Here is a 23,898-nt window from a genome sequence, read left to right on the forward strand (position 1 = left end):
TATCAAACAGAAGAAAAATTTTAGAGAATACTAACAGTATTTGCCACTGCAAAGAGAAAGCAAATGAAGTGCTTTGGGGATGTAGTGCTTAGGTTTTCACTATCCCCCATCATCTGTTTCATGAACTTTCTCATATTCAAATATAAAAAAAATAACATATAAAAATATAATTTAGGATTATAATAATATTTGGACATGGAATGCAAAAATTTTCTTAAAGTCTCTAAGAGATAAGTTAGTCAAGATTTAAACTTTGACAAAAATGGCAGGTCCTCAACAAGCAAACTAGCGTGACTACATGCGGAAGTTATGGAATGCTTTAAATGCAATTATACATTAAAACCTCTGTTCCTTGTAAAAACTAACTGGTTTTTATTATTGTATGATAAAGTTGCAATTAAGTGTTATGGCCATAAAAAATTCTTTTACATCATGTACTTGAAATATAAATAAATATTTTAAAAATTAATATTCAAGTTAAGAGAAATAACTTGTATCCTTTAGTTACATCACAAAATTTTAGCAAAAAGAATCTACTTTTACCCTACAATAGCAAAATAATAATAATAATAAAAATTTAAATGTATGTGGTGTAGGCGTGTAAAGTAGCATTCTGTGCTGAAACTATGGTCAGAGGCAGTGGCGTAGCTAGGGTGGGGCAAGGGGGAACATCTGTCTCCGGGCGCAGCATCCAAGGGGCACTAAATTGATGCTACGAAGTTTTTTAATGAAATGGTTTCCATTCTTGGCACATAGAAAAGGGCACAAATTCTTCAGCTGTCCCCAGGCACTGGAAACTCTAGCTACATCCTTGGTCAGAGGAATGCAACTGGTGGGAAGAGTATTACTCAGTCATTTCATGATCAGAGTTGACTCTCCTAAGTGAAAAAATTAAATTTAGGGATTAGGAATATTCCTCGGGAGATGGCAGGCATGTGGCAGGCATGTGCTATCACTGCTTGTATACTCCCTAAGGAGAGGCTACAAAGAGTAATACACATAGTATGAGTTATATTGATCAGAGTTTTATGATTTACGTCTCTCTTCATTTCCTACCACTTTAACACTTTTCTTTAAAAGGGATTTACTCCCACCAAGCATTTTTCTATTTGAAAAGGAAGGGGGGATATGAAAGCTAAAAAATATATAAATTAAAATTATAACTAAAGCTAGCAACAGCCTCTTAATTCCTCATTTTTAATTTGGGATTCTCCTCTTTATTCTAAAAATAGTAACTTTTTCTGGATTCTGTCATTTCTAGATCAATCCATATCATATAACTTGCATAATGCTGATGACATAGCTAATTCAGAACCTAAACCGAAACTTTCTCTTAATAAGCTGCCATATTGTATAACTGTGCACTTTGCTTTTAACGCTGCTTCGCTGCTCTCTTCCTATCGCTACAGTATCAAAAATGTAAATGTTCTTGAATAGGCATGATTAGAGTGCTAAGTGAATTGTGGCTGGCCGAATGTCAATTAATATAAAGATGGATATTTAATCTGCCTTGAATGCCCAGTTTGCTCTTCAAGATTCTATGGCATCAATATTGTTAGGTATTGTTTCATTACATATATACATTTACGAGGGCCATCCAGGAAGTAGATTACGTTTCCGTCTGTGTCCGCTAGGGGCGGGGCTAGCGCTGCCATCTTGGGGTCAGAGCGTTGCGCAGCTCAGTCTGCATCTAGCCGTGCTAGTGAGAGGTTCGTGCTGTGCTCCGTTCAGATACTGTGACGGTTTGAAATGTCTGCGTTAATTGAAAATCCCGCGAGCTGCGCTCAGTAATAAGGTTTCTGACTGCAAAAAACTGTAAACCGATAGAAATCTATCGGCAGCTTCGTGAAGTGTATGGGGACAACATTATCACTGAAGGTGGAGTGCGTCAGTGGGTCACAAGATTTCAAAATGGCCGAACCAATGTTCACGACGAAGATCGAAGTGGGAGACCCAGCATAGTGACCGCCGAACTTCTCGAAAAAGTCGACGCTAAAGTCCGTGAAAATCGAAATTTCACAATAACGGAACTTTCTTTGAGTTTTCCACAAATTTCGCGAAGTTTGTTGCACGAAATCATCAGCGAAAAGCTTGGTTACCACAAGTTTTGTGCAAGATGGATTCCAAAAATCTTGACAGAGGACCACAAAAATCAGCGAATGGCTGCAGCGTTGAACTTTTTGGACGCTTACCATAAGGATGGTGACTCTTTACTCGATCGCATCGTTACTGGTGACGAAACATGGGTGAAACATGTGAACTGTGAAACGAAATTGCAATCAATGCAGTGGGGGCACACAAGTTCTCCCCAAAAACCCAAGAAATGCATGCAAACAATGTCGGCAAGGAAGATGATGGCGACTGTTTTTTGGGACAGAAAAGGTGTAATTTTGGTGGACTTCCTGGAAAGAGGCACTACAATAAACTCTCAAAGGTATTGCCAAACTCTCCAAAAACTCAGAAGAGCAATTCAAAACAAGCGCAGAGGAATGTTGAGCTCTAAGATCTTGTTGATTCACGACAACGCCCCGGCCCCACACGGCAAATGTCACTCGTAAAGTTCTTGAATCTTTTAAGTGGGAGTTGTTTCCTCATCCGCCGTACAGTCCCGACCTGGCACCGAGGGACTTCCACCTATTCCCAGCAATGAAGAAGTGGCTGGCTATGCAGCGTTTTGATGACGACGCACAGCTGCAAGAAGAGGTAACGAAGTGGTTGAAGGCGCAGGCGGCCGAATTTTTCGACGAAGGAATTTCCAAGCTCGTACATCGCTACGATAAATGCCTTAATTTGTATGGTGACTATGTAGAAAAGTAGTATTTGAGTGTGGCTTTCATCTGTATATAATAAAATTTGTTTCCTATACTTTGTTTATTTTTTTATTCCAAAACGTAATCTACTTTCTGGATAGCCCTCGTATATAAAAGGCTCTGTTTGTGCATTCCACTAGAAACAAATCATGCAAGCCAATTACATAAAAACAGCATACCATCCTTATACATTCCGATATACATTGCAACTTTACTCTTTAGATCATCTGGAGATTTATCAGGAGTTTCACAAGCATTAAGTGAAGAAGGGGATCTTTGTTGCTAAAAAATAAATTTAACATGAATGAAAAATGTTACCATAATTACATATTTTTACATGAAAAATTACATAACTTCATACATTTTACTGTCTTTAATTAAAAATTCTTAGCTTTCATGGCTTCGTTTGAGTCCCTATGAAGGTTTTGAAGTATGTACTATTGTGTGTTATTTTTATAATTAATATTTACATAATATGGCCTTGCAACTGAGAAATACTTCACTTACTGCCAATTTCACTTCATTTACTGCCTACAGCATGAACATGTTAAAAAAATATACAGTACACAATTTTAATATAATAATATCAAACTTCTGGCTTTCCTAGAAGTGTAATATACATACAACATACTCGTAGCTTTGCCTTCTTTGGAATGTGTGTAGGTGTCTGTTGTAAGCGAAAGACAGTGCATGCCACTTAGGCTGAAGTGTGCATGTCCATCATCGGTTCCTGACAGTCTGCTTATAAAATTACTGCTGGGAATATCTGGTTTTGAAGTATTTAAAAATGAAATTGCAGACACCAAGACAAGATTTTTGGATGTACACTTTATAAAACTTGAGTATAAATATGTCTAATAGATTTTGAGCACAATGAAATCTGCCTACATTAGATATTCTGAGTTTCAACTTCTTCATGCTTACAGAAAATAATGCAGCTGCTTTAAAGAATGAATACTTTGAAGTGATTCTGTTGCATTTACACAGTGTCATGATAATTCATTATGAAGATGGAATAAGATTCTTAAGTGTTCATGTGCTCAGCTCTGCATTGATACATGATAAAGAAGTGTAAAAGTGTGAATAGCAACTTTGGTGCAACTATAGTAAACATATACATATACTCAAGAAATTAACGAAATTAATCTAGTAGCTATCAGTAAATAAAACTAGCAAAATGTGTAAAAGATGCTTATTGTGGGTTGAAATGTGATCCTGAATGGCACTACACAGATTAAGTAAAAGTGTTTTAACCTCTTAACAGTGGCATATATTTCTGAAAAAAGTACAAAAAATGAAAATTTTTTGACAGTTTAATTTTATTCTTTATATCAGTATAAAAGTCAGAAAATGATTATTTAGTAAAAAATAAATAAAATTTTAAATGCAATAACCTATATATTCACTATTTTAACACAAGCATAAAAAAAGAAATGGATTTCAGACACATGCTATTCAATTACATCAAATTAAACACAATTTTGAAGATAAAGCATTATGATATACAGGGATTGGACAAAATATGGAAACACCTTTAAAAAAACATGTTTCTTTGCTTAATATGGTGTAGGAAACCCATTGGCATCCAAAACAGCTTGCAGTCTTCTCGGAATGGATAAACACAGTTCCTGTATGTTTGCAAAGGGAATATTATACCATTCTTCCTGCAAAACGGTGGCAAGTTCAGATAACGATGTTGGCGGTGGATAACGAGAACGCACTTTCCGTTCCAATGTAGACCACAAAGGTTCGATAATATTCAGGTCTGGTGACTGTGGTGGCCAGGGGAGATGGGACAACTCATCCTCGTGCTCAGAAAACCAGTCCTGGACAATGTGAGCTGTGTGAACAGGGGCTTTGTCGTCTTGGAAGACACCATCACCATCGGGGAACGAAGTTTGTACCATGGGATGAACTTAATCGGCCAAAATGTTCACAAAGGGTTGGCAGTCATGTGCCCTGACACAGTTATCATGGGGCTACCAGAGAACCACGATATGGCTGCCCAAACCATAACAGAACCCCCGCCATGTTTCACTCTTGGCAACAAGCAGTCTGTATTATAAGCTTGAGATGGCGTTCTCCAGACGTAAACTCGGCCAGAAGTGGGAAACAATGTGAAAGAAGACTCGTCAGACCATATTACTCGCTTCCACTGCTCTACAGTCCAGGCTTTATGACTTAAACACCACCTTTTCCTGTTACGGGCATTAGCATCACTGATGAGTGGCTTCTCGATTGCAGCACGGCCAGCAATTCCCTGTTTATGAAGCTCCCTTCTAATTGTTTTGGTACTCACAGGGTTCGGTAACACAACATTCATTTCAGCAGTAACTTTTGCAGCTGTGGTCTTCTTATTTTTCGTCACAATTGCCCTTAATGATCGTCTGTCACGATCACTCAGGACACACTTTCGTCCGCGCTGTGATTTAGTAGATGTTGTTTTTCCGCTTTTCAAATATGCGGAATAAATCTTCGATACAGTACCTCTTGAAACACTTAACACCTCGGCTACCTTGCTTACGGAAGCACCTACCATACGTGCTCCAACAATTTGCCCACGTTCGAAGTCTGTTAACTCTGACATAATGCAATGACAACCTCACATAACAGTACTCAGACAACAACTGAACTGTTTAGCACATTTACGAAGTTGTATAGGTGGCGTCAGTAGTCAAAAACGCCAGCGCCACTTACATATTTTATTAAAATCAATCTTTCTTTTCAAACATGCATTTCACAAGGTGTTTCCATATTTTTTTCCATCCACTGTACAATGTTGTATGTAACCAATGTTAACACAACAGTATGATTCTGATTATTCAAATTTTGCAAATCATTTACATTATGATATATGCCAAAACATGGTACTACACATAAGCTCATATCGCACTCTTTGCAATAAGCTCGTGTCTCACGTCGTATACTTTTCCTTTCTTTCCTGAAACAGAAACCTTGAAGGGGCAGGAGGAAAGTTATCCAAACACACCAGCTTCCAATCTCTACACGAAGAAATATTACTATCATTTTCCGTATATTCATCGTTAGAAATATTGGTATCTGAACTCCGAAGAACCTAAACTATATTCCTCATCGACATCTGAATCAGACATCGCTAAAAAAGAAAATTTTCTCGTATAAAATTGTCAAAAAAAAAAAAAAAAAAAAAAAAAGAAACTAAATGTGTGAAGCGAAACTTTCATTCTGAACACTCGTCTTTGTTTAACCGAGCAGTTGAACACACCCAAGTCTTTCCCCAACTGAAATAGGTGAAAACATACGATCAGTAACACCATCTATTATAAAAATAGTGAATTAAGTCTTAAATAAATATCTTAAGAGCACATTCTAAAATATCTGTTGGATGGTGGGCACCATTTACTTTTTCAAGATGAATTTATAGTTGGATATAGTTATTAATAGATGCACAAAAAAAAAAAAAAAAGAGAGATTGGTTGTATTTCACTTTGCGCTGGTATCTGTGTTGGATACAATTTCTATTTCATTAAAAATGAAAAAATATTTACATAGAATTTTATTGAAAACTAAAACATTTTTATTGCCCCACCTAACTAAATCATGTTAAATGATCGGCGGGTACCATGGGGCTACACGGACATAGGGTTGGGAACCGCTGATCTAACTACGTATAGAACAATCTCATTTATACTTCGGCTATGATTGGAGACATCCCATCAACTTTCATGTTAGATGGGAGTTATACAAACAACCATTTTATTTATTAACTTCAAGATATATATAATTACAAAAATTTTTTTTAAAAAATATGATTATGCCTAGTATGTTTGTGTCTTAAGCTGCTGAAAAATTATCAGTAAAGTAAGAAATTCAGAAATAATTTTTCACAAAGACCAATAACTGAAATTCAAAAGTAATAAATTTCAAATAATCCTATAAATGCAAATGTCATTCAGTGTAAAACTTTAATTAAATTTTAGAATTAATTATTCTTTAAAAATAGAAGACTCAAAAAGGGTGGGAGGACTATATTCACGCCGTGGGGTGAATATAGAAGGCCCTTGTTTTAATAACAGAATGGTAATTAAGAGAAAAATATAAATAAGTAAATCCTATAAACCCTTCAAATATGCCTTTTTATCTTTATCTTTTGGAGCTTTCAGATAACTTTATGGATTTCTCTACTGATTTCTACAAAACAATTATTAAAAACTTTTTTACCACTTTTTGGGCACTCTTTTTGAGTCTTTTGAGTTTTTTGAGTCTAAAATTTATTCTTAACTTTAATTAAAGTTTTAAACTGAATGACATTCTTTATTCCCATTTTTGTTTTAAAAGAATCAGAATTTACATAAATTTTATTTTAATTAGTAATCTTTCTTTTTCAAATTTAAAATTTTAATAAAAGTATTAAGAAGTTTTTCTTTTGGCTTCAAAATTCTATCTTTTGTTCCAATTTTTAGCCTTTTGAGTGATAACTTTTTCGCCACAGTATTTTAGTTTCACCAATAAAGCCAAAATGGCAAACCTAAATGTCACTACTATAACAATATTATTCAATTGCTTTCTAAATGAAAGTGCTCGAAGTTTTTAATTACTTCTTGTGAATTTTAATTAAGTCTTTTTACTGAAGTTTTATAATTTCACTTACATTTTAAATTCTTTGGATTATGTGCTCTTTGTTTAAAGGTAAAAATTTTGATTTGAATTCCTCACTGAAGTATTCTATTATTTCACTTATGTTTTCAATTCTTTAAATAGATTTCTTTTTATTTAAGATACAAGATTCTACTCATAATTTACTTTGAAAAGATAGATTTCAGTTGAATTCAATGTTCTCCTCCTGATGAAGTGGCATTGAAGTTGATTGATTTCCTCTTCTATTATGTTCGTTTTTCTTTAAATTTCATATTTTTTTTTTTATTATTATTTATTTATTGGGGGTATTGCTTGTTTGAAGAATTTTGGTCTTAACATTTGTTAAATTCTTTATTGAATTTATAGGAGTATTTGAAAATTATTACGTTTGAATTTCAATTATTGATCTTTGTGAAAAATGAGTTCTAAATTTCTTACTTTATGTCTTTACCAATAATTTTTCAGCAGCTTAATATGCAAAAATACTAGGCATAATCATATTTTGTTTTTAACTTTTTTTGTAATTATATATATATCAATATATATATATTGAAGTTAATAAATAAAATGGTTGTTTGTATAACTTTACAGCAGATAATTTTCCCATTGATTTGTCTTTTCTAACGAGAATTCCGTTGTTTATACACTCAAATATCAGGAATTTTCACATATCTGGAATTTGGTATTCCTCGAGCTTTTTGGATAGTCAAGCTTTTACAGTCATATAAACATTTAGGAATTAGGAAACCCCAAGATAGATATCTTATGTTAATACGACACTTGAAAAATTTTAGATGTGATCTTAATTTTTTCTATTATGTTCGTTTTTCTTTAAATTTCATTGATTTTTTTTTTTTTTTTTTAAATGGGGCACTGCTTGTTTGAAGAGTTTTGGTTTTAACATTTGTTAAATTCTTTATTGAATTTATATGGGTATTTGAAAATTATTACTTTCTAATTTCAATTATTGGCTTTGTGAAAAATGAGTTCTAAATTTCCTATTTTATGTCTTCACTGATAATTTTTCAGCAGCTTAATACGCAAAAATACTAGGCATAATTATATTTTGCTTTTAAAAAATTGCTTTGTAATTATATATACAGTACAAAGTCTTTGATCCAGGCGTCCATAACCCGGACCTCAAAGCTACAAACTTTCTGTGCATGTGTAGCGTTTACGCACGCATGCGCATAATACCTTTACGCATGCTCGTTTAATCTATAACGGATGGTATAAGCTAGGCTAAAATTATCTAATTATCTATTTCAGTTAATGTTGCAGATTGTGCTGTTTCTTAATCTTCTAATTGGATCCGGCTTATTATTTTTTGCAGACTGTTAGAGCAATTTTATAAAAAGTAAGCTTGAATTTTCGATTATGTCAAAAAGAGCTTCCGATTCTGGAGCTGCCAAAGGATCTACAAAGCGAAAGCATGTTTCAATGTCCATCAAACAAAGAGTGGAACTGCTGCAAAAAATGGATAAAGGCATGAAGAAAGTGACAAAGAGGTTAGTAAAAATGAAAAAATTGCAATTGACAAGTTAGTCAGTATTCTCGGCACAGCAATTACATGATTTGAACAGCGGAACTTTGTAATTGAACAAGAAATTATGTCTGTTTTATAGAATTTAAAGAGAAAGTATTAGCACATAAAACGAAGCAACTTAAACAACTTACACTGAAAGAATGTTTAATAAAGTAAAATAAATATTAAGCTTTTTTTTTTTTTTTTGTAAATTTTGATACCCTTTATATCATAATTGCTCTTTATTTCATAAATTACAGTTTCATATTTTTAATTTCATAATTTCTGCATGCCATCTTACCAGATTTAAATTGATGATCTATAATCCGGAAATACTCCAGAATCGCCGAAGTCTCAACGAGTCCGGATTAAAGACTTTGTACTGTATATTTCAATATATATATGTAAGATAAAAAATATGAAAGCAAACTTCTAAATTTAATTCACTATAACCTTTTTTTATTTTTTATTTCATTTGGAAACTTCATCGCTCTGTCCTAAAAATAGGGCTGAAAATGTAAACTGTGTCATTCAAATTAATGATGCGATCTTACGTAACCCTTAATGCAGATGCCTCTTGACCAATCACCAAACTGTAAACTAAAAATTGAAACTTTTGACTCCCTCCCTTCTTTCTATGAACTGATGCATCATTTTGCTTGTGCTTTCCTCTTGGACAGACGTCTTTCTGCAATCATGTGTGTGCTGCTAATCACTTCAATAATATATAAAATTGTACATGTTCTTTAATAGGTACGAGTGGAGTGCCAAGTGAATAGTAGCCACAAAATAGGAATTTAAATAAATAAAAGGAATTTAATCTGGCTCGAATGCTTCGTTTTCAAAATGGATGGACACTCTAAGCATCAAGTATCTATGCAATCAGTATTTCTGCTCATTGCGCTTCCAAAATTTGTGCTATCATTACATATATATATATTCAAGTTAATAAATAAAATGGTTGTTTGTATAACCTCACAGCAGATAACTTTCCCATTGATTTATCTTTTCTAACAAGAATTCCATTGTTTATACACTCAAATATCAGGAATTTTCACATATCTGGAATTTGACATTTCTCGAGCATTTTGGATAGTCAAGCTTTTACAGTCATATAAACACTTAGGAAAGACCAAGACAGATATCTTATGTTAATACAACACTTGGAAAAATTTTAGATGTGATATGATCTAATCTTAAATGTGAAAAATTACTTCTGAATGTTAGAAACATTTTTTACATAAGCCAAAGAATTTCAGAAAGAAATTAATTTTCTTTAATAATGTAATTCGCTGAACATTATTAAATACTTGATACAAATAAAGAATTAAAACTCCAAAAAAATGCATTTAATTTCTAAAGTATGTTTTAGCTTATGGAGAAATTAATGCACTTTAAACCGATGCACATGCATATTTATACCACCTTCAGATGTCAAAAATGCTTATCATTACTTACATAGTTTTTAATATTCAGTCAGCATCCTTTATTTTAATTCCGTAACAAATAAATTTCATTTTACATTATGAAAATAAAGTTCAAAATAAATAGATGAATCAATGCCATATTTACCATACACTAATATAAATGTGCATAAAAATATATTTGACAATAGTTTATTAAAGACAAAAAACAACACTTTCATCAAATCATGACTAAATTCCATCTGGATGAAGCTGAATATAAAATTGCAGTTTGTCATATTCGTAAGTGTGATACTTCCTTATTGCCAGGTGTTTTACCATTTTTAGTAATGATAATTTTGCATTATTATATTTATATTACATATGTATGATTATTATTCAGATACTTAACATAAAGTTTTTTGTAATTTCACTGCTGTGGGTTAGAAAATGTTACTGTTGGATGATGTTAAACTCTTTAACATGATTTAAAAAGGAAAAATGTGTTCTACTAAGGTTAAGTAAGAGAGGAATTAAATAAGTTATTCAAGTTTCAATAATTTTATAGCATCAATCAAATGAAATCTGTCAAATATATGCATATAAAAATTCCATATACATGACAATGGAGGCAACTGGAATATTATTAAAATATTAATGCAAGGTAACAAGCAAATAATAACTAATTATTTCATACTTGAGTATATAAAATAGGAATCTATTTTGAAACTTATCACAGCAAAATTACAAACAATTTAATGCCTAAACTGATGATCAGTATCACCGACAGAATAAAAAAAAAGATGTCATTTTTACGAAACTTATAAACTAAGCTAGATTTAAAGACAAATTAATTTACATATGCTGATTAATAAGACATTAATTTGCAGCTATTGTGCTACTCTTTTTTAATATATATATATATATATTTCATTTTGCATTCTCAAGGAAAAAATGTATTAAGAGATTCAATATTTGAAACTTTTATCCAAGTACAATAAAAGCTCGACTATCCAAAAAGCAGGGAAATAGCTGAATTCCAGATACTTGAGCATGTAAAAAATGGAATTCACATTAGAAAAGTCAAATCAATGAGAAAAATATCTTCCAACTTGAAAATCAAAAGCCTACATTTAAAATTATATGTGCTTTTTTTTTTTTTTTTTTTTCCCCTTTAGGCATTTCAGCCAATGTATTTTGTAAGCCTTAAACACAAAACATCTGATCTGATTACGAAACCTTATCAAGCATGAAAGCTGGTGGAGATGTCACCATTCATCCCTGCAGAAATTTAAACAAACAAACCATTCTTCAGTTAGTCAGATAATAAACAGATACAAGTTACAGATATACTAAAACCGAAACTACCTTATCATAAATCTTCACAATACACAGTTGTTCTTTATTCATTTTCAAAGGTATCACAGCTTTTTTTAATGCCCAGATCCTGTAATACTGAAAATACTCTACTTAATGCTGTTCTAAACATTAATCAGTTTCCAAAATGAGAGGAAAAATAGAACACATATCAATCTATACAAAAATTAAGCTAGCTTATTAGTAATTTATCAAGTTTACATTAAACCCAAACAAACTTATTATGACTGTGTTGCAACTCTATGTTTATACATCAATGGCATTAAATCACACAGTTTGGAGACAATGTAAATGTATTAATAGCATTATGAGCTCTCTAATGGCATTATAAATCTTTAATTTACTAAATAGTTTTAGGAGGAAAAAATTAGTCTAAAATTCTAAAATATTCCAGTTATTTGGAATTTTTGGTTAATTGAATGTCCAGCAGTAGACTTTGTACTATAAATGTATAAAAATCCTAGGATCTTTTCTATAATAGGACAATACATTTCAATAAAATAATAAAAAAAAATTAAAGCATATCATTCTTTTCATTTTTTTTTTCATTGAAATAAGTATCTCAAGAGAGAGTTTAAAAAAAAAATTAACTGTCAAAATAATCTGTCTAATAATGAAAGTATGGTTTTTTTTAAAGGAAACTGTCTGATGTGTGTTGTCCTATAATGGGAAAGATCCAAACCCTCCATAATAGATGGAAAGTTAATGACACATTTATTTTTTTAGAAGTGGCAATATTAGTAATTGATCATACTTGTATCATTTCTTCGATTTCTTCTAACACTTGCTCTGCAGTAAAAAGAGGTTCTTGCTGAACATTTTTAAGCAAAAATGAACGCATATCCAGATCCTTACCAGGTTCATCTCTTTTAGAATCACAATCCTGTAACAATATTACCCAAATTAAAAAAAAAATATTCCATATTAAAAATAATAAACTTAATCCCCCCCCCCAAAAAAGAGAGCTTAGTTGGCTTATTTAATTACAGCAAAGCACACAAGAGCTATCTGCCTAAAAAAAGGGGAGGAAAAAAAAAAAAAAAAAAAGAGAGAGAGAGAGAGTGATTAAAAAGAAAAAGTCAAATAAAACAAATTTGAGCAAGATGAAAGGGTATCCTCATAATAACAGCACCTCTTGAGAAAAGCTTTCTTACCAACTCACCAAATGTCATTTTTAAAATTTTCCACAGACTGTGGCACAACAAATTGGTACCTTTCTCAGAGTGCTGCTAATACAAAAGTAAATAAAAATTGTTAAAGTATGAAATTTAAAAAGCTCAGAATAACCATAAAAGAAGAATTCAGAATAGCATTATAAAAAATCTGTTTACACAATTATGAGTGCTCATAGCTATGGAATATTATAGGTGAATAAGAAAAATTATATTTTTGAGGTTATAATAACTTTTTTGCACATATATGAACACATTTTAAAAGAAAATTTTAAAACCAATAAATTTATCCCAATAATTCAGAAAGCATGCATCCTTTAAAAAAAAAAAAAAATCCTTGTGCACTACAAAGTATCACATGAGACTTACAAATCGTAAGTAAAAAGGGCAAAATTGTAAATAATAACTCAATTTTCAATAATACAATAAAATCATACACAAGGAAAAACACACACACACACAAAGTATGTATCTATTGACATGAAAATTTATTTTAACCCTCCACTCAGTGCAATTTATCTCACGGATTCACTGACCACAAATTTATAAACATCCAAAGTTAGAATTGAAAATCACAACTCAATAGTTTCAGTATTTCAACCCAGTACAGTATCTGTCACCTATAATGTTAGTGATATTTCTTGATGGCATCTTACAAGTACTGGTACAAGAAATCTCACAGTTTTCTGATTTCTCACATATTTCTTATACCAGTTTGAGTATAAAGTATTATAGTATTATAGTATTGAGATATTTTTTATATTTTTTCTGAATGATACTACCTTTTCAGACATTCTGAAAATAAACTATTCATATAATTTTATTACTGAAATTTATTAATTAGCTAATTAATTTAAAATTTAATCGGCCAGATTCATTGCACTTATTTAGATATTTTTTCCCATGTTTTTAACTTCTACCATAGCTCAACATGACAGAACTTATAATCTAGATGACCCCCAAAGATGCTATGATACAAAAGATGAGAATAAAGTCTGACAATAAATGAACTTAAATTTAAGCCACAACAGAGATTGTGAAGATGAAGTTAAAGAATAGGACAAAAACTCCGGCACTGAGCAAGAAAACTTCACACCGAGTTACATGTGAAATTTGATCAAGTTAATACAAATCATGCTTGCACGTTAATATTTTGTTTAAATAAATTAATGTCACATAAAAATCAGTAGATGCATTACACTGGATAAAGAGTTAAAATATTACGATATATATGTTTTGGGGCTGGTTAACAGAAGCGAGAAAATAATGTAAGAAAAAATACTTACAGTGTTCTGATTCAAATTTATGATGGTATGCTGAAGTCCTTTGGCACATGACTTAGTCCAGTCAATAGGCAAAATACTTCCGAAATTTCCAGTTAAAGTCCACCATATCCTATAAAAATATTTAAAAATGAAAACATGAGTGACGAATACAAGATGAAACTTTACAGATGGCTTGTAATTTTTAATAACTTCGTTAAAACCAGAAATCATATTTTATATATAGATACAGAAAAAAAAAAAAAAAAAGGATTATGTCAAAAACAAATATTTAACCTATGCTTTGGTTTTTGGTTTTAAACAAAAAAGCAACATAAGTTTGGCATACATTTTGAATAACTATCAGTTTTAAGGGCTAGGAATCACAGGTTCTTCTTTTCAGGAGGAAAGAACGATTCTACAATATGTGTTTTTTGCCCCCTGAAAAAATTTATGTGCAACTAAGGTTTTTTTTTTTTTTTTTTTTTTTCTTTATCTGATTTTAAATTTTACATTGGCATGTTCTCCTCCTTAACACACGAGTGAATACTGATAAAATTTTTTTTTTATTTAACTTACAACATTGATGACAGAACAAAATATCTGTCAGTCACTTTTTGAACTAAATTCATGAGGTTTCATTATGTGATAAATTTAACCTATCCTGTGCTATAGCTGCAAGACTGAAGAAAATTAAACATAAAGCATCCAAAATTAAAAATTAAATTAAATTGGAATCAAGACAAGGTAATTTAATAATTGAAACCGTGGAAAAAGGTCCACATTGTAACTAAATCAAAATTAATATAAGAGTTCATCAGTAGAATAAACCCAAAAAATAAAAATCAAATTGATAATAAAATAAAAACTACAAATTAATCTCCTTTGTCTGAAACCCTAATTCAGAACTTATCAGGGGAAAATTAATTAAACTTTCATGAAAGTCCATGAATGTGTCTCAAATATATGTTTCGTTCTGAATTATTTGAGATAAAATAACAATAAAAGATTCAATCATATTTTCAAAAAACATTTAAATTTAATTAAAACCAAAAGATCGAGTCTCAAATGTTCGAACACTTAGAAAACAAAGAGAGAATGAGTAAAAAATACTACATTGTGCAAAACTGATTACTCTAAATAAAAACAAAATTGCCAAAGATATATTAAAAAATAAAAAAATAAAATAAAATTAAATTAAATAAAAAAAAGACTTTTAAAAGGAATTATAAATTTATGAGTAAAAGAATAAACTTTAAAATCAATTTGTCATTTAAACAAAATTCAAAGAATGGGTGGCTGTAATCTAGTATTTTTTAAACATTTTCTCTCTTTTATAAGTGTTCGAATGCATGTACAGAAAATTCTGAATACATTTGAGATTCGGTCTTTCGGTTTTAATTAAATTTAAATGTTTTTTTGGAAAATTTGATTGAATCTTTTATTGGTTTTTGAACTTAAATGATTCAGAAGAACGAAACATGGATTGAAGACACATTAATCGACTTTTATCAAACTTTAAATCATTTTTCCCTGATTTGTTCTGAATTAGAGTTTTAGACAAAGGTGATTAATTTGTAGTTTTTTTTTCATTACTCTAAAAAAAAAAAAAAAAAAAAAAAAGCGCCAAAGATACATTAAAATAAAAAAATAAATAAAAAAAAATAATAATAATAAAAAAAAAAAAGACTTTTAAAAGGAATTATAAATTAATGAGTAAAAGAATAAACTTTAAAATCAAATTGTCATTTAAACAAAATTCAAAGAATGGGTGGCTGTAATCTAGTATTTTTTAAACTTTTTCTCTCTTTTATAAGTGTTCGAATGCATGAAGAGAAAATTCTCAAAACATTTGAGATTCGGTCTTTCGGTTTTAATTAAATTTTAATGTTTTTTTGGAAAATTTGATTGAATCTTTTATTGGTTTTTGAATTTAAATGATTCAGAAGAACGAAACATGGATTGAAGACACATTAATCGACTTTTATCAAACTTTAATTCATTTTCCCCTGATGAGTTCTGAATTAGAGTTTTAGACAAAGGAGATTAATTTGTAGTTTTTATTTTATTACCAAGTTGCTTTTGGTTTTTCAGGTTTACACTACTGATGAACTCTTACATTAATTTTGATTAAGTTTAGCTACAATGCAGACCTTTTTCCACGATTTCAATTATTAATATTAATAGGCAATTGCCATTTCTTGATACCGATTTAATTTTATTTTTAATTTTGGATGCTTTATGTTTAACTCTTTCTCTCTCTCTCTCTCTCTCTATATATATATATATAAATAAACACATAAATTAAAAAATTTAGAACCAATTTTGTACAGAGACCAAAAATTGAAATAAAATATTTTAAATAATCCAATAAAAGCAAAAAAGAATTTAATCAATGTTAAAACCAAAACACTTCAAACAAGCAATACCCATATTTAAAAAAATCAATGAAATTTTAAGAAAAATGAACATAATAGAAGAGAAATTCAACTTCAATGCAACTTTGTCGGAAAGAGGAACATTGAAACCTTGCTTCCAGAAAAATCCTTGCTTTCTGTATCTAGAATTAGCCGATGAGCCATTTGAATGTATTTTAATTATAATAGTTCACCCGAAAATTCTGACCCTTTCCCAAAGCAAGGAAAAAACAAAGTAAATTCTAAAGATTGTCACTAGTGTGGGCATCTTTTTCATAGTTTTGATTGCGTTCTAATTGAAAGTGCTCGAAGTTTTTAATTTCCTGCTAGTTTTTATTACAGTTACGTTTAAATTAAGTCTTTTTACTAAAGTTTTATAATTTCAGTTACGCTTTTAATTTTGTGGATAATGATCTCTTTGTTTAAAGGTAAAATTTTGATTTGAATTTTTCACTAAAGTATTTTATTATTTCACTTATGTTTTCAATTCTTTGAATAGAGTTCTCTTTGTTTAAAGGTAAAAAATTTTGATTAGAATTTATTTTGATTTTCCTTGCTTTGGTGAAGGGCCAGAATTTTCAGGTCAACTATTATAATTAATATATTGAAATGATTCATCGGCTAATTCTGGATACAGAAAAGCAAGGATGTTTGTAGAAGAGAGATTTCAATTGATCTCAATGTTCTTCCTTCTAATGAAGTGGCATTGAAGTTGACTGAATTCCTCTTCTATTATGTTAATTTTTCTTTAAATTTCAATGATTTTTGTAATGATTTTTTGGGGGTATTGCTTGTTTGAAGTGCCTTAGTTTTAACCTTTATTACCCTCTGAACAGCCTGGGTTTATGGATCTGTCATGAAGACCTGTATTTGAAGAGCCTTTATTAGCTAAATATGTATATTTACCAATTTTAGACTTTATTTTCATAAACTTACATTCATCAAGATGGCATTTATAGTATTACTAAAGGTAAGAAAGCAATACTATACCTTAAATTACAAGAAACATAAAATCTCAGGACTGGATAAAGATGGCTATGGCGCAATTTTGCTTTGATTCACTATAAACAAAGAATCACTTTTTAAATTGTTGCCATCAAATAATAGAGCCCTGTATTTTATTTAAAGAAATTAAATAATGAAGAATATGCATAAATGTATGCATGTTTTTCACATTGTGAAAGAACAATGGTGCCTAGAGCCATCAAATTTTTAAGAATGTACATCTTCACTCGAATATAGGCATCTGGAACCTCAAATTTGGAATGTGTTTTAATATCTATTTCATATTTTGCAAAGCATTTATGAGTTTTTGATTAAAAAATTCAATGATTTCAAAGCGAGGAATGGCAACACTGTACGGGGGGTAAATGTTTTTTTTTTTTCTTCTGTGCGCAAGACTGTGTATTGGAAATTCTAAAGATATGCTTTTTTAAATATTTTGTGATATTGCTGTTGAATTGAATTTTATGGTTTAAGTGTGAAGAACATGATATTTAATAAATAAAGGTAACAAACAAAATGCTAAAAAAAGAACCCTTTGGCCATAATATAAAATCTGAAAGCTTTCAGATTTTTTTTTTAATATAATAGAGTGCAGTTATTTTTTAAAAAATTTTTTAGGAATGTTATAGTGTTTTTCAAAAAGGTCAGTTGCCTTTAAACAAGGAACAGAGGTCTTTATATGTAACTGCCTGAGCAGCTCTTAACCATTGGTGAGTATACACTAATTTGTTAATGAGGATTTGCCCCATAGATGGAAATGTTTGTATTAAGAGAAAGCTGTAGGGTCTTCCAGTATGTACAAAATAAGTAAATTAGTAATGTCTATAATAACAGAAAGCATAATTTTAGTAATATTATTTCAAATGATATCTGGAATGAAAAATTAATTACATTATAATATTCTGAAATTTCTTGTGATTTTGTAATGTAATTAATACATATACCGTAATTTTCGGAAGAAAGGCCGCGCTCAAGAAAAATGGCGGGAAAAAAATTAAAATTACACAGAAACGCTGCATCCGCGTAAACGCCACAATAGATTAAATTTCGCGTAACATCGTCCAAGGGCGTATAGATGCAAAATATCAACCTATGTCCTGATATATGACATATCAGTTAAGAAAAATGCATGAAATCAAACCATAACTCAAAAATAAAGGTAAGAAATGTTAAAAATATATTTACGTTCACGAATATACTTGTATTTACCCACTAAAGAAGTCCATATTTGTAATACTCAGACTATATTATAAAAAATGTTACAACAACGAAATATTAATTTTGGATGGCAAAAGGAAATTTTAAATTTTACTTACAAAAGGAATTACAGCAAACTATACATCATATGAAGCCATCAAAATCTGATTCTTCACTATCTGAATTAAGAAGATTTAGTAAATCCTGATCTAAGTCCAAATCTTCCAGATCATCACATTCATCCTCTTGGTTTGCAGTCTCTTTATCTAAGGATATAATTTCAGCTTCTTTGAACCCTGCTATTATTGACAATGTTTTTACCGATTTCCATGCACTTTCTACCCACTTTGCAACTTCTTCAGAAATGCTTTACGCATTTTACCGCTTTTGGTATACGTATGCAATCCTTCACTCATCCAATACTCCCACCACTTTCGGACTTCAGCTTTGAAGGATTTATTACCTGACAAATCTAATGGTTGTAAGATTTTTGTCAAACCACCAGGAATTATTGCTACAGTCGTAGACAATTTTTGATATCTGGTTTTCACTGACTCAAGTAAATGAGCATGCATCGAATCCATTGTCAGTAACTCTTTTGGTTGGAAAAAAGATCCCTTACGGCACTGCCAAACTTTTTTGTAATCAATCATGCATGATTGTTTCGCACATCCAGCCGTTCTCGTTTGCACAAATAATTACATCATTAGGAAAATCGTCCTTCAGAATAGTTTTTTGGCATTGTTGGCTTCGGAATAGTTTAAAAGTGCAAAATTGGGGAATGGGGATAACAACAAAAAATAAAAACATTTTTACAATAGTTAATGAAAAAGATAAACATTTTTATTTATTTAAAAACGTATTAATATACACGATAAGCTACCCATTTTACAATATTGAACCTTTGTACTCTTCCATTATCGGGACAAGATTCAGAAATGGGTACAGCTTGAGTATAGGACCCCATTGCCGACTTTTGGCTTGGCGCACATTTTGGACAGTTGTTTTTCTGGTAACCCAGCAAATTCTAGAATACTCCACTTCGGCAACCCTGTCGCATTCCCGTATTCAACAAATTTCTCGAAATTGTAAGGGACATAAATTGGGTAGAGTATAGGATTTCTTTGTAAATTTACCATGATTTTGTAAACTTTACTAAATTTCCAGCATTTCTTTTATTTTTAATTTAAACATGTATTCTGAACTCCTGTTTTCAGTTTTATAACTTAAAACTTGCATTTTCAATATTGCTGCTTAAAATATGCCTCCATGTACTTGTGTAGTTTCAAACTTTACTTTTAATTTAAACATGCATTCTTAACTCCTATTTTTATATCTTTAATTTAAACATGTATTCTGAGCTCATATTTTCAATTTTACAGCTTGTAATTTGTATTTTCAGTATGACTGCTAAAAATATGCCATTATTTATTTTCAGTTTCACTGTTTAAATATATATTCTAAATTTGTATTAATTTTTTTTTTTTTTTTTTTTTTGTTTGTTTGTTAAAATGTGCATTCTAACATCTATTTTCAATTTTAACTAGTTTTACAAGGCCAAACTTGTATTTTCAATATTACTACTGCCCCTACTTATGTACCTTCAAATTTGCTGTTTAAACATATATTCTAAAACTTTTTCTGGCTAAAATGTGCTTTCTCACTTGCATTTTCAATTTTAATGTCTTTTCCATGGCTTGGCAACATTTCTGGTCGCCAAGCCAAAAAATTGCCAGTGGGGTCCTATACTCAAGCTGTTCCCAGAAATGTATGTATGCATGTGCATATGTATCGGCATCTACTTAACATATACATATGCCTATATATACACACACATACATTTCTGAATCTCCACTTCGTACATCTCCCTTTCCTGACTTGAACACTCATCTTTATTATTGCATCAGCGCACATCAACTTTAGTACCATTTAAATCATTGGTAATACAACATTTAAAAGAATATTTCAAAAGGATCATTGCAAAGTGCAGTAACAAGAGTAATCAAATGTTAAAATATTCATTTTGAATTTAATCTACACCTCAGTTTTACATCTTAAAAATACTAAAAAAAAATGCTGCTTGAATTAAAATTAATATAGTACATTAACATTCATACAAATTAATCTGATTTTTACACAGGTAACAATAATTCATTTTGCAGTCACTTTCATGCCTCATATTTATTTTACTAATACTTCAATCAAAAACCACTTCACAGAATTTAAATTAAAAGTAAAACCACATCTTGATTGTACTGAGAAAATTAAGTGAAAATAACATTCAAAACATGAAAACTGAAACAAAATTTATTATGAAACTATGTAGCATATGTACTAGGTATATGAGTAGTATTCAAACGCAAATATCTTACATAGTTTCATTAGAAATTTTCTTATAATTCCATTGAATGGAAAAGTTCAAATAATTATTCATATACGAGAGAAGACATAATTTAAATAAAAAGGTTATTTTATACCATAGAAAAATCCTTACTGGCATTCGTTCATAATTTCATCCTGGTTTCGCACTTGAACAGGGGCAAGTTTTTCGACATTTTCTTCATAATTGTAAAAACATTTTGTGATCTTATCATCAAAAGTATTTACTAAATCTTCCAGTGAAGTAGAAAAGGCATCACTGAAACTACTGTCCATGAAGGAATTTTCATTTGCTTCTGGACTGGAAAATGAATCTTTATTAGAATTTTCATAATCTTCAGAATTCTGAAAATCATTAAAGTCCGGCCAATCTTCGATTCTTGCTAAAGGTGCCTGAATTTTTAATTCGGCCATTACACTTTTATCTCTTTCCCATTTTTAAAAGTAAATAACTTACAGTAAACACCGACGAGTTAACCGCACCTACATCGAAGTATCAAACTGCGCATGCTTTAAATTTAGGTATTAAATTTCAGTGCCATATTTTTTTACCTCGGCCACACCCATAGTATTTTATTATAAGATATATGAGTCATTTTTATTGTTGCATGTTCATTTGCTTTTGGAGGAAAAAAAGAAGCAAACGATTCAATGATTGTATGGCTCAAACGAAACAGAAACGAAGACAGAATTCAACCAAACTCATTTACTATAGAAATTTTTATTCCAAAATATCCTAACTTTCATTGAGAAAAGAATACAAAAGGAAGGATTTGAATTCGAGAATTAAAGATTATTTTTAAATAAAAAATGTGGATTAAAGTTAATTAAAGAAACGGAGTTCTAATTATAAAGATTAATTTGGAGTCAGGAGCCAATACTTGGTGACCCAGTTGTGATCCTTAAGGGGTAATTAAAGAATCCAAAAATTCTATTTCTTGCGCACCAAAGATGGATTTGGAAACGTTAATGCGGAGTCCATAGTCATTCTATTTTTCAAACACTAGCTTCAAATGGATTCTGTGTCGTTTTTCACTACGAGATGCTATCAAAATGTCATCTAAGTCGGAAAAAACGAAATTTAGACCAGAGCGAACTGTATTTATAAAACTTTGAAACTGTTGGATTTCAAAACAATGTATTTTGTATTTTGCATTTACTTTCCTTTAAATTATACTTATAATTTTACAATACTTTTACTTTTTGGCCACTAATAATTTTTGTTAGTTTAGTTTCTCAGAAGTAGCAACAAAACAATTCATAGAATTAGAAAAATAGAAAAATATGTTTCTGTAGTTAGTTAGGTTTATTGAAGATTAATTATATGTTATATACCTGAGTGATATTTTATTAAATAAATGAATACTTTAGAATATACTAGTCTCTTTAGAGTCCGTGATACGCTGGTAGCATAATAGTTTGACGCGTAAGTGAACATTTTAATGGTTCGGGGGGACACAAGAGACGTTAGTTTGGAATTCTAAAGTATAAAAATGGAAGCTAAAGAAGGTATTAAACTTCAAAAGAAGATTCACAGTGCTGCTTTTACAAAATCCTTCAATTACGTGAAAATCCCATTCAAAACATGGAAACATGAAAATATAGGAAATTTTAAAGAAAGTGAGATTAAATTCTTCTGAATTACAGTCGGAGCTCAATGTTTTTGTTTCGAAAGCTCAACGTTTGGAAGATACGCACGTACGTTATTTTAACACACTGTCCCGCAACGAAATTGAAGCAGAATTCGATGTTATTGAAGATTATCGTGACAAGGCCGTTATAATCGAAACTAAAGTGAAAGATATTCTTCAGAATCTACAAAATGTAAGTGCTTCAAATTTTATTTTGAAGGAATCTGTTAAGGAGAGAATGTATGTAAACGTACATTTAAACTTCCAAAGCTTGAATTACGAAAATTTGATGAGGAAATTGGAATGGTTTTTTTTTTTTTTTTTTTTGAGTCAGTTTGAAAAAATTGATAAAGCTACTACGATCAGTGGCGTAACGAAAGGGGGGAAAGGGGTGTATGATGCCCCGGGCGCTGCTCGCAGAGGGGCGCCAAATCCAAACAAGATTTTCACCAAACAAAATTCAAACAGGATTTTCCGGAAAATTTCAGTTTTTATTTTGATCGATTTCTGGAAAAATATATTTAAAATTAATAATTATTGTAATATAATTAATTACTTCTTGATTTGTCTGATAAAATGTGTAATAAAATGTTTGCAGTACATCAGCCAAGCATCACCGCATACAAAACGTTCTTTCTGACCACTGTGACGTTCAGTCATATGCACCCCTCGGACTGCCAGGTGCTTAATGAGAGATATCCAGTTCTCAGCGACAGAATGGGCAACAGACCTTTGGAAGAAAGTTGCAACAGAAACCCCTAGTGTGGTTTAAGGACATAAGGGACTAATTATTCTCTTTCCAGGTTTTTAACAAAACGAGGAGAGAGCTTTGTGTAAAAAAACTTTTGATGCTGTAAACGAGTGAAAGCAGACGCATTTTAGCGTCGCCGCCGCGTCAGGGGCCTTTGTATGAATTATGGCTGAAATGATTCAATTATTTTTTAATATTTATTCAAGAATTTCTTATTAAGTTTTAAAAATAAATATTTTAAAAGACAACCTGTTTTTTCTTGCACCCAACACGGGTGAGTACTTACGTATTAATGCAACCAGGCCAAAATTCGCATAAATTGCCAAATTTGGCGACCACTTACGGCTACTTA

General features: G+C 30.8%; 1 protein-coding gene across 3 annotated transcripts in view; it reads right to left on the reverse strand.

The window, feature by feature from the left end:
• Positions 1–21,809, reverse strand: part of LOC118204063 (fasciculation and elongation protein zeta-2-like) — a 59,718-nt gene extending 37,909 nt beyond the window's left edge. The window contains exons 1-5 of one of the 3 annotated variants that reach the window (XM_085825484.1): positions 21,280–21,809; positions 14,191–14,299; positions 12,487–12,615; positions 11,724–11,810; positions 2,990–3,092 (exon numbers count right to left, since the gene is read on the reverse strand). In XM_085825484.1, the coding sequence (XP_085681610.1) occupies positions 2,990–3,092; positions 11,724–11,810; positions 12,487–12,615; positions 14,191–14,299; positions 21,280–21,578 (727 nt within the window). In that variant the 5' untranslated portion in view covers positions 21,579–21,809. The remainder of the gene's footprint in view (positions 1–2,989; positions 3,093–11,723; positions 11,811–12,486; positions 12,616–14,190; positions 14,300–21,279) is intronic. The other 2 variants (XM_085825483.1, XM_085825485.1) reach the window with 2 other exon arrangements.
• Between the last annotated feature and the right edge of the window lie 2,089 nt (positions 21,810–23,898).

Source organism: Stegodyphus dumicola, chromosome 10 (genome assembly GCF_044657685.1).
Source record: "Stegodyphus dumicola isolate Sdum_Otavi_A_Nest chromosome 10, ASM4465768v1".
Taxonomy (NCBI): Eukaryota; Metazoa; Arthropoda; class Arachnida; order Araneae; family Eresidae; genus Stegodyphus; species Stegodyphus dumicola.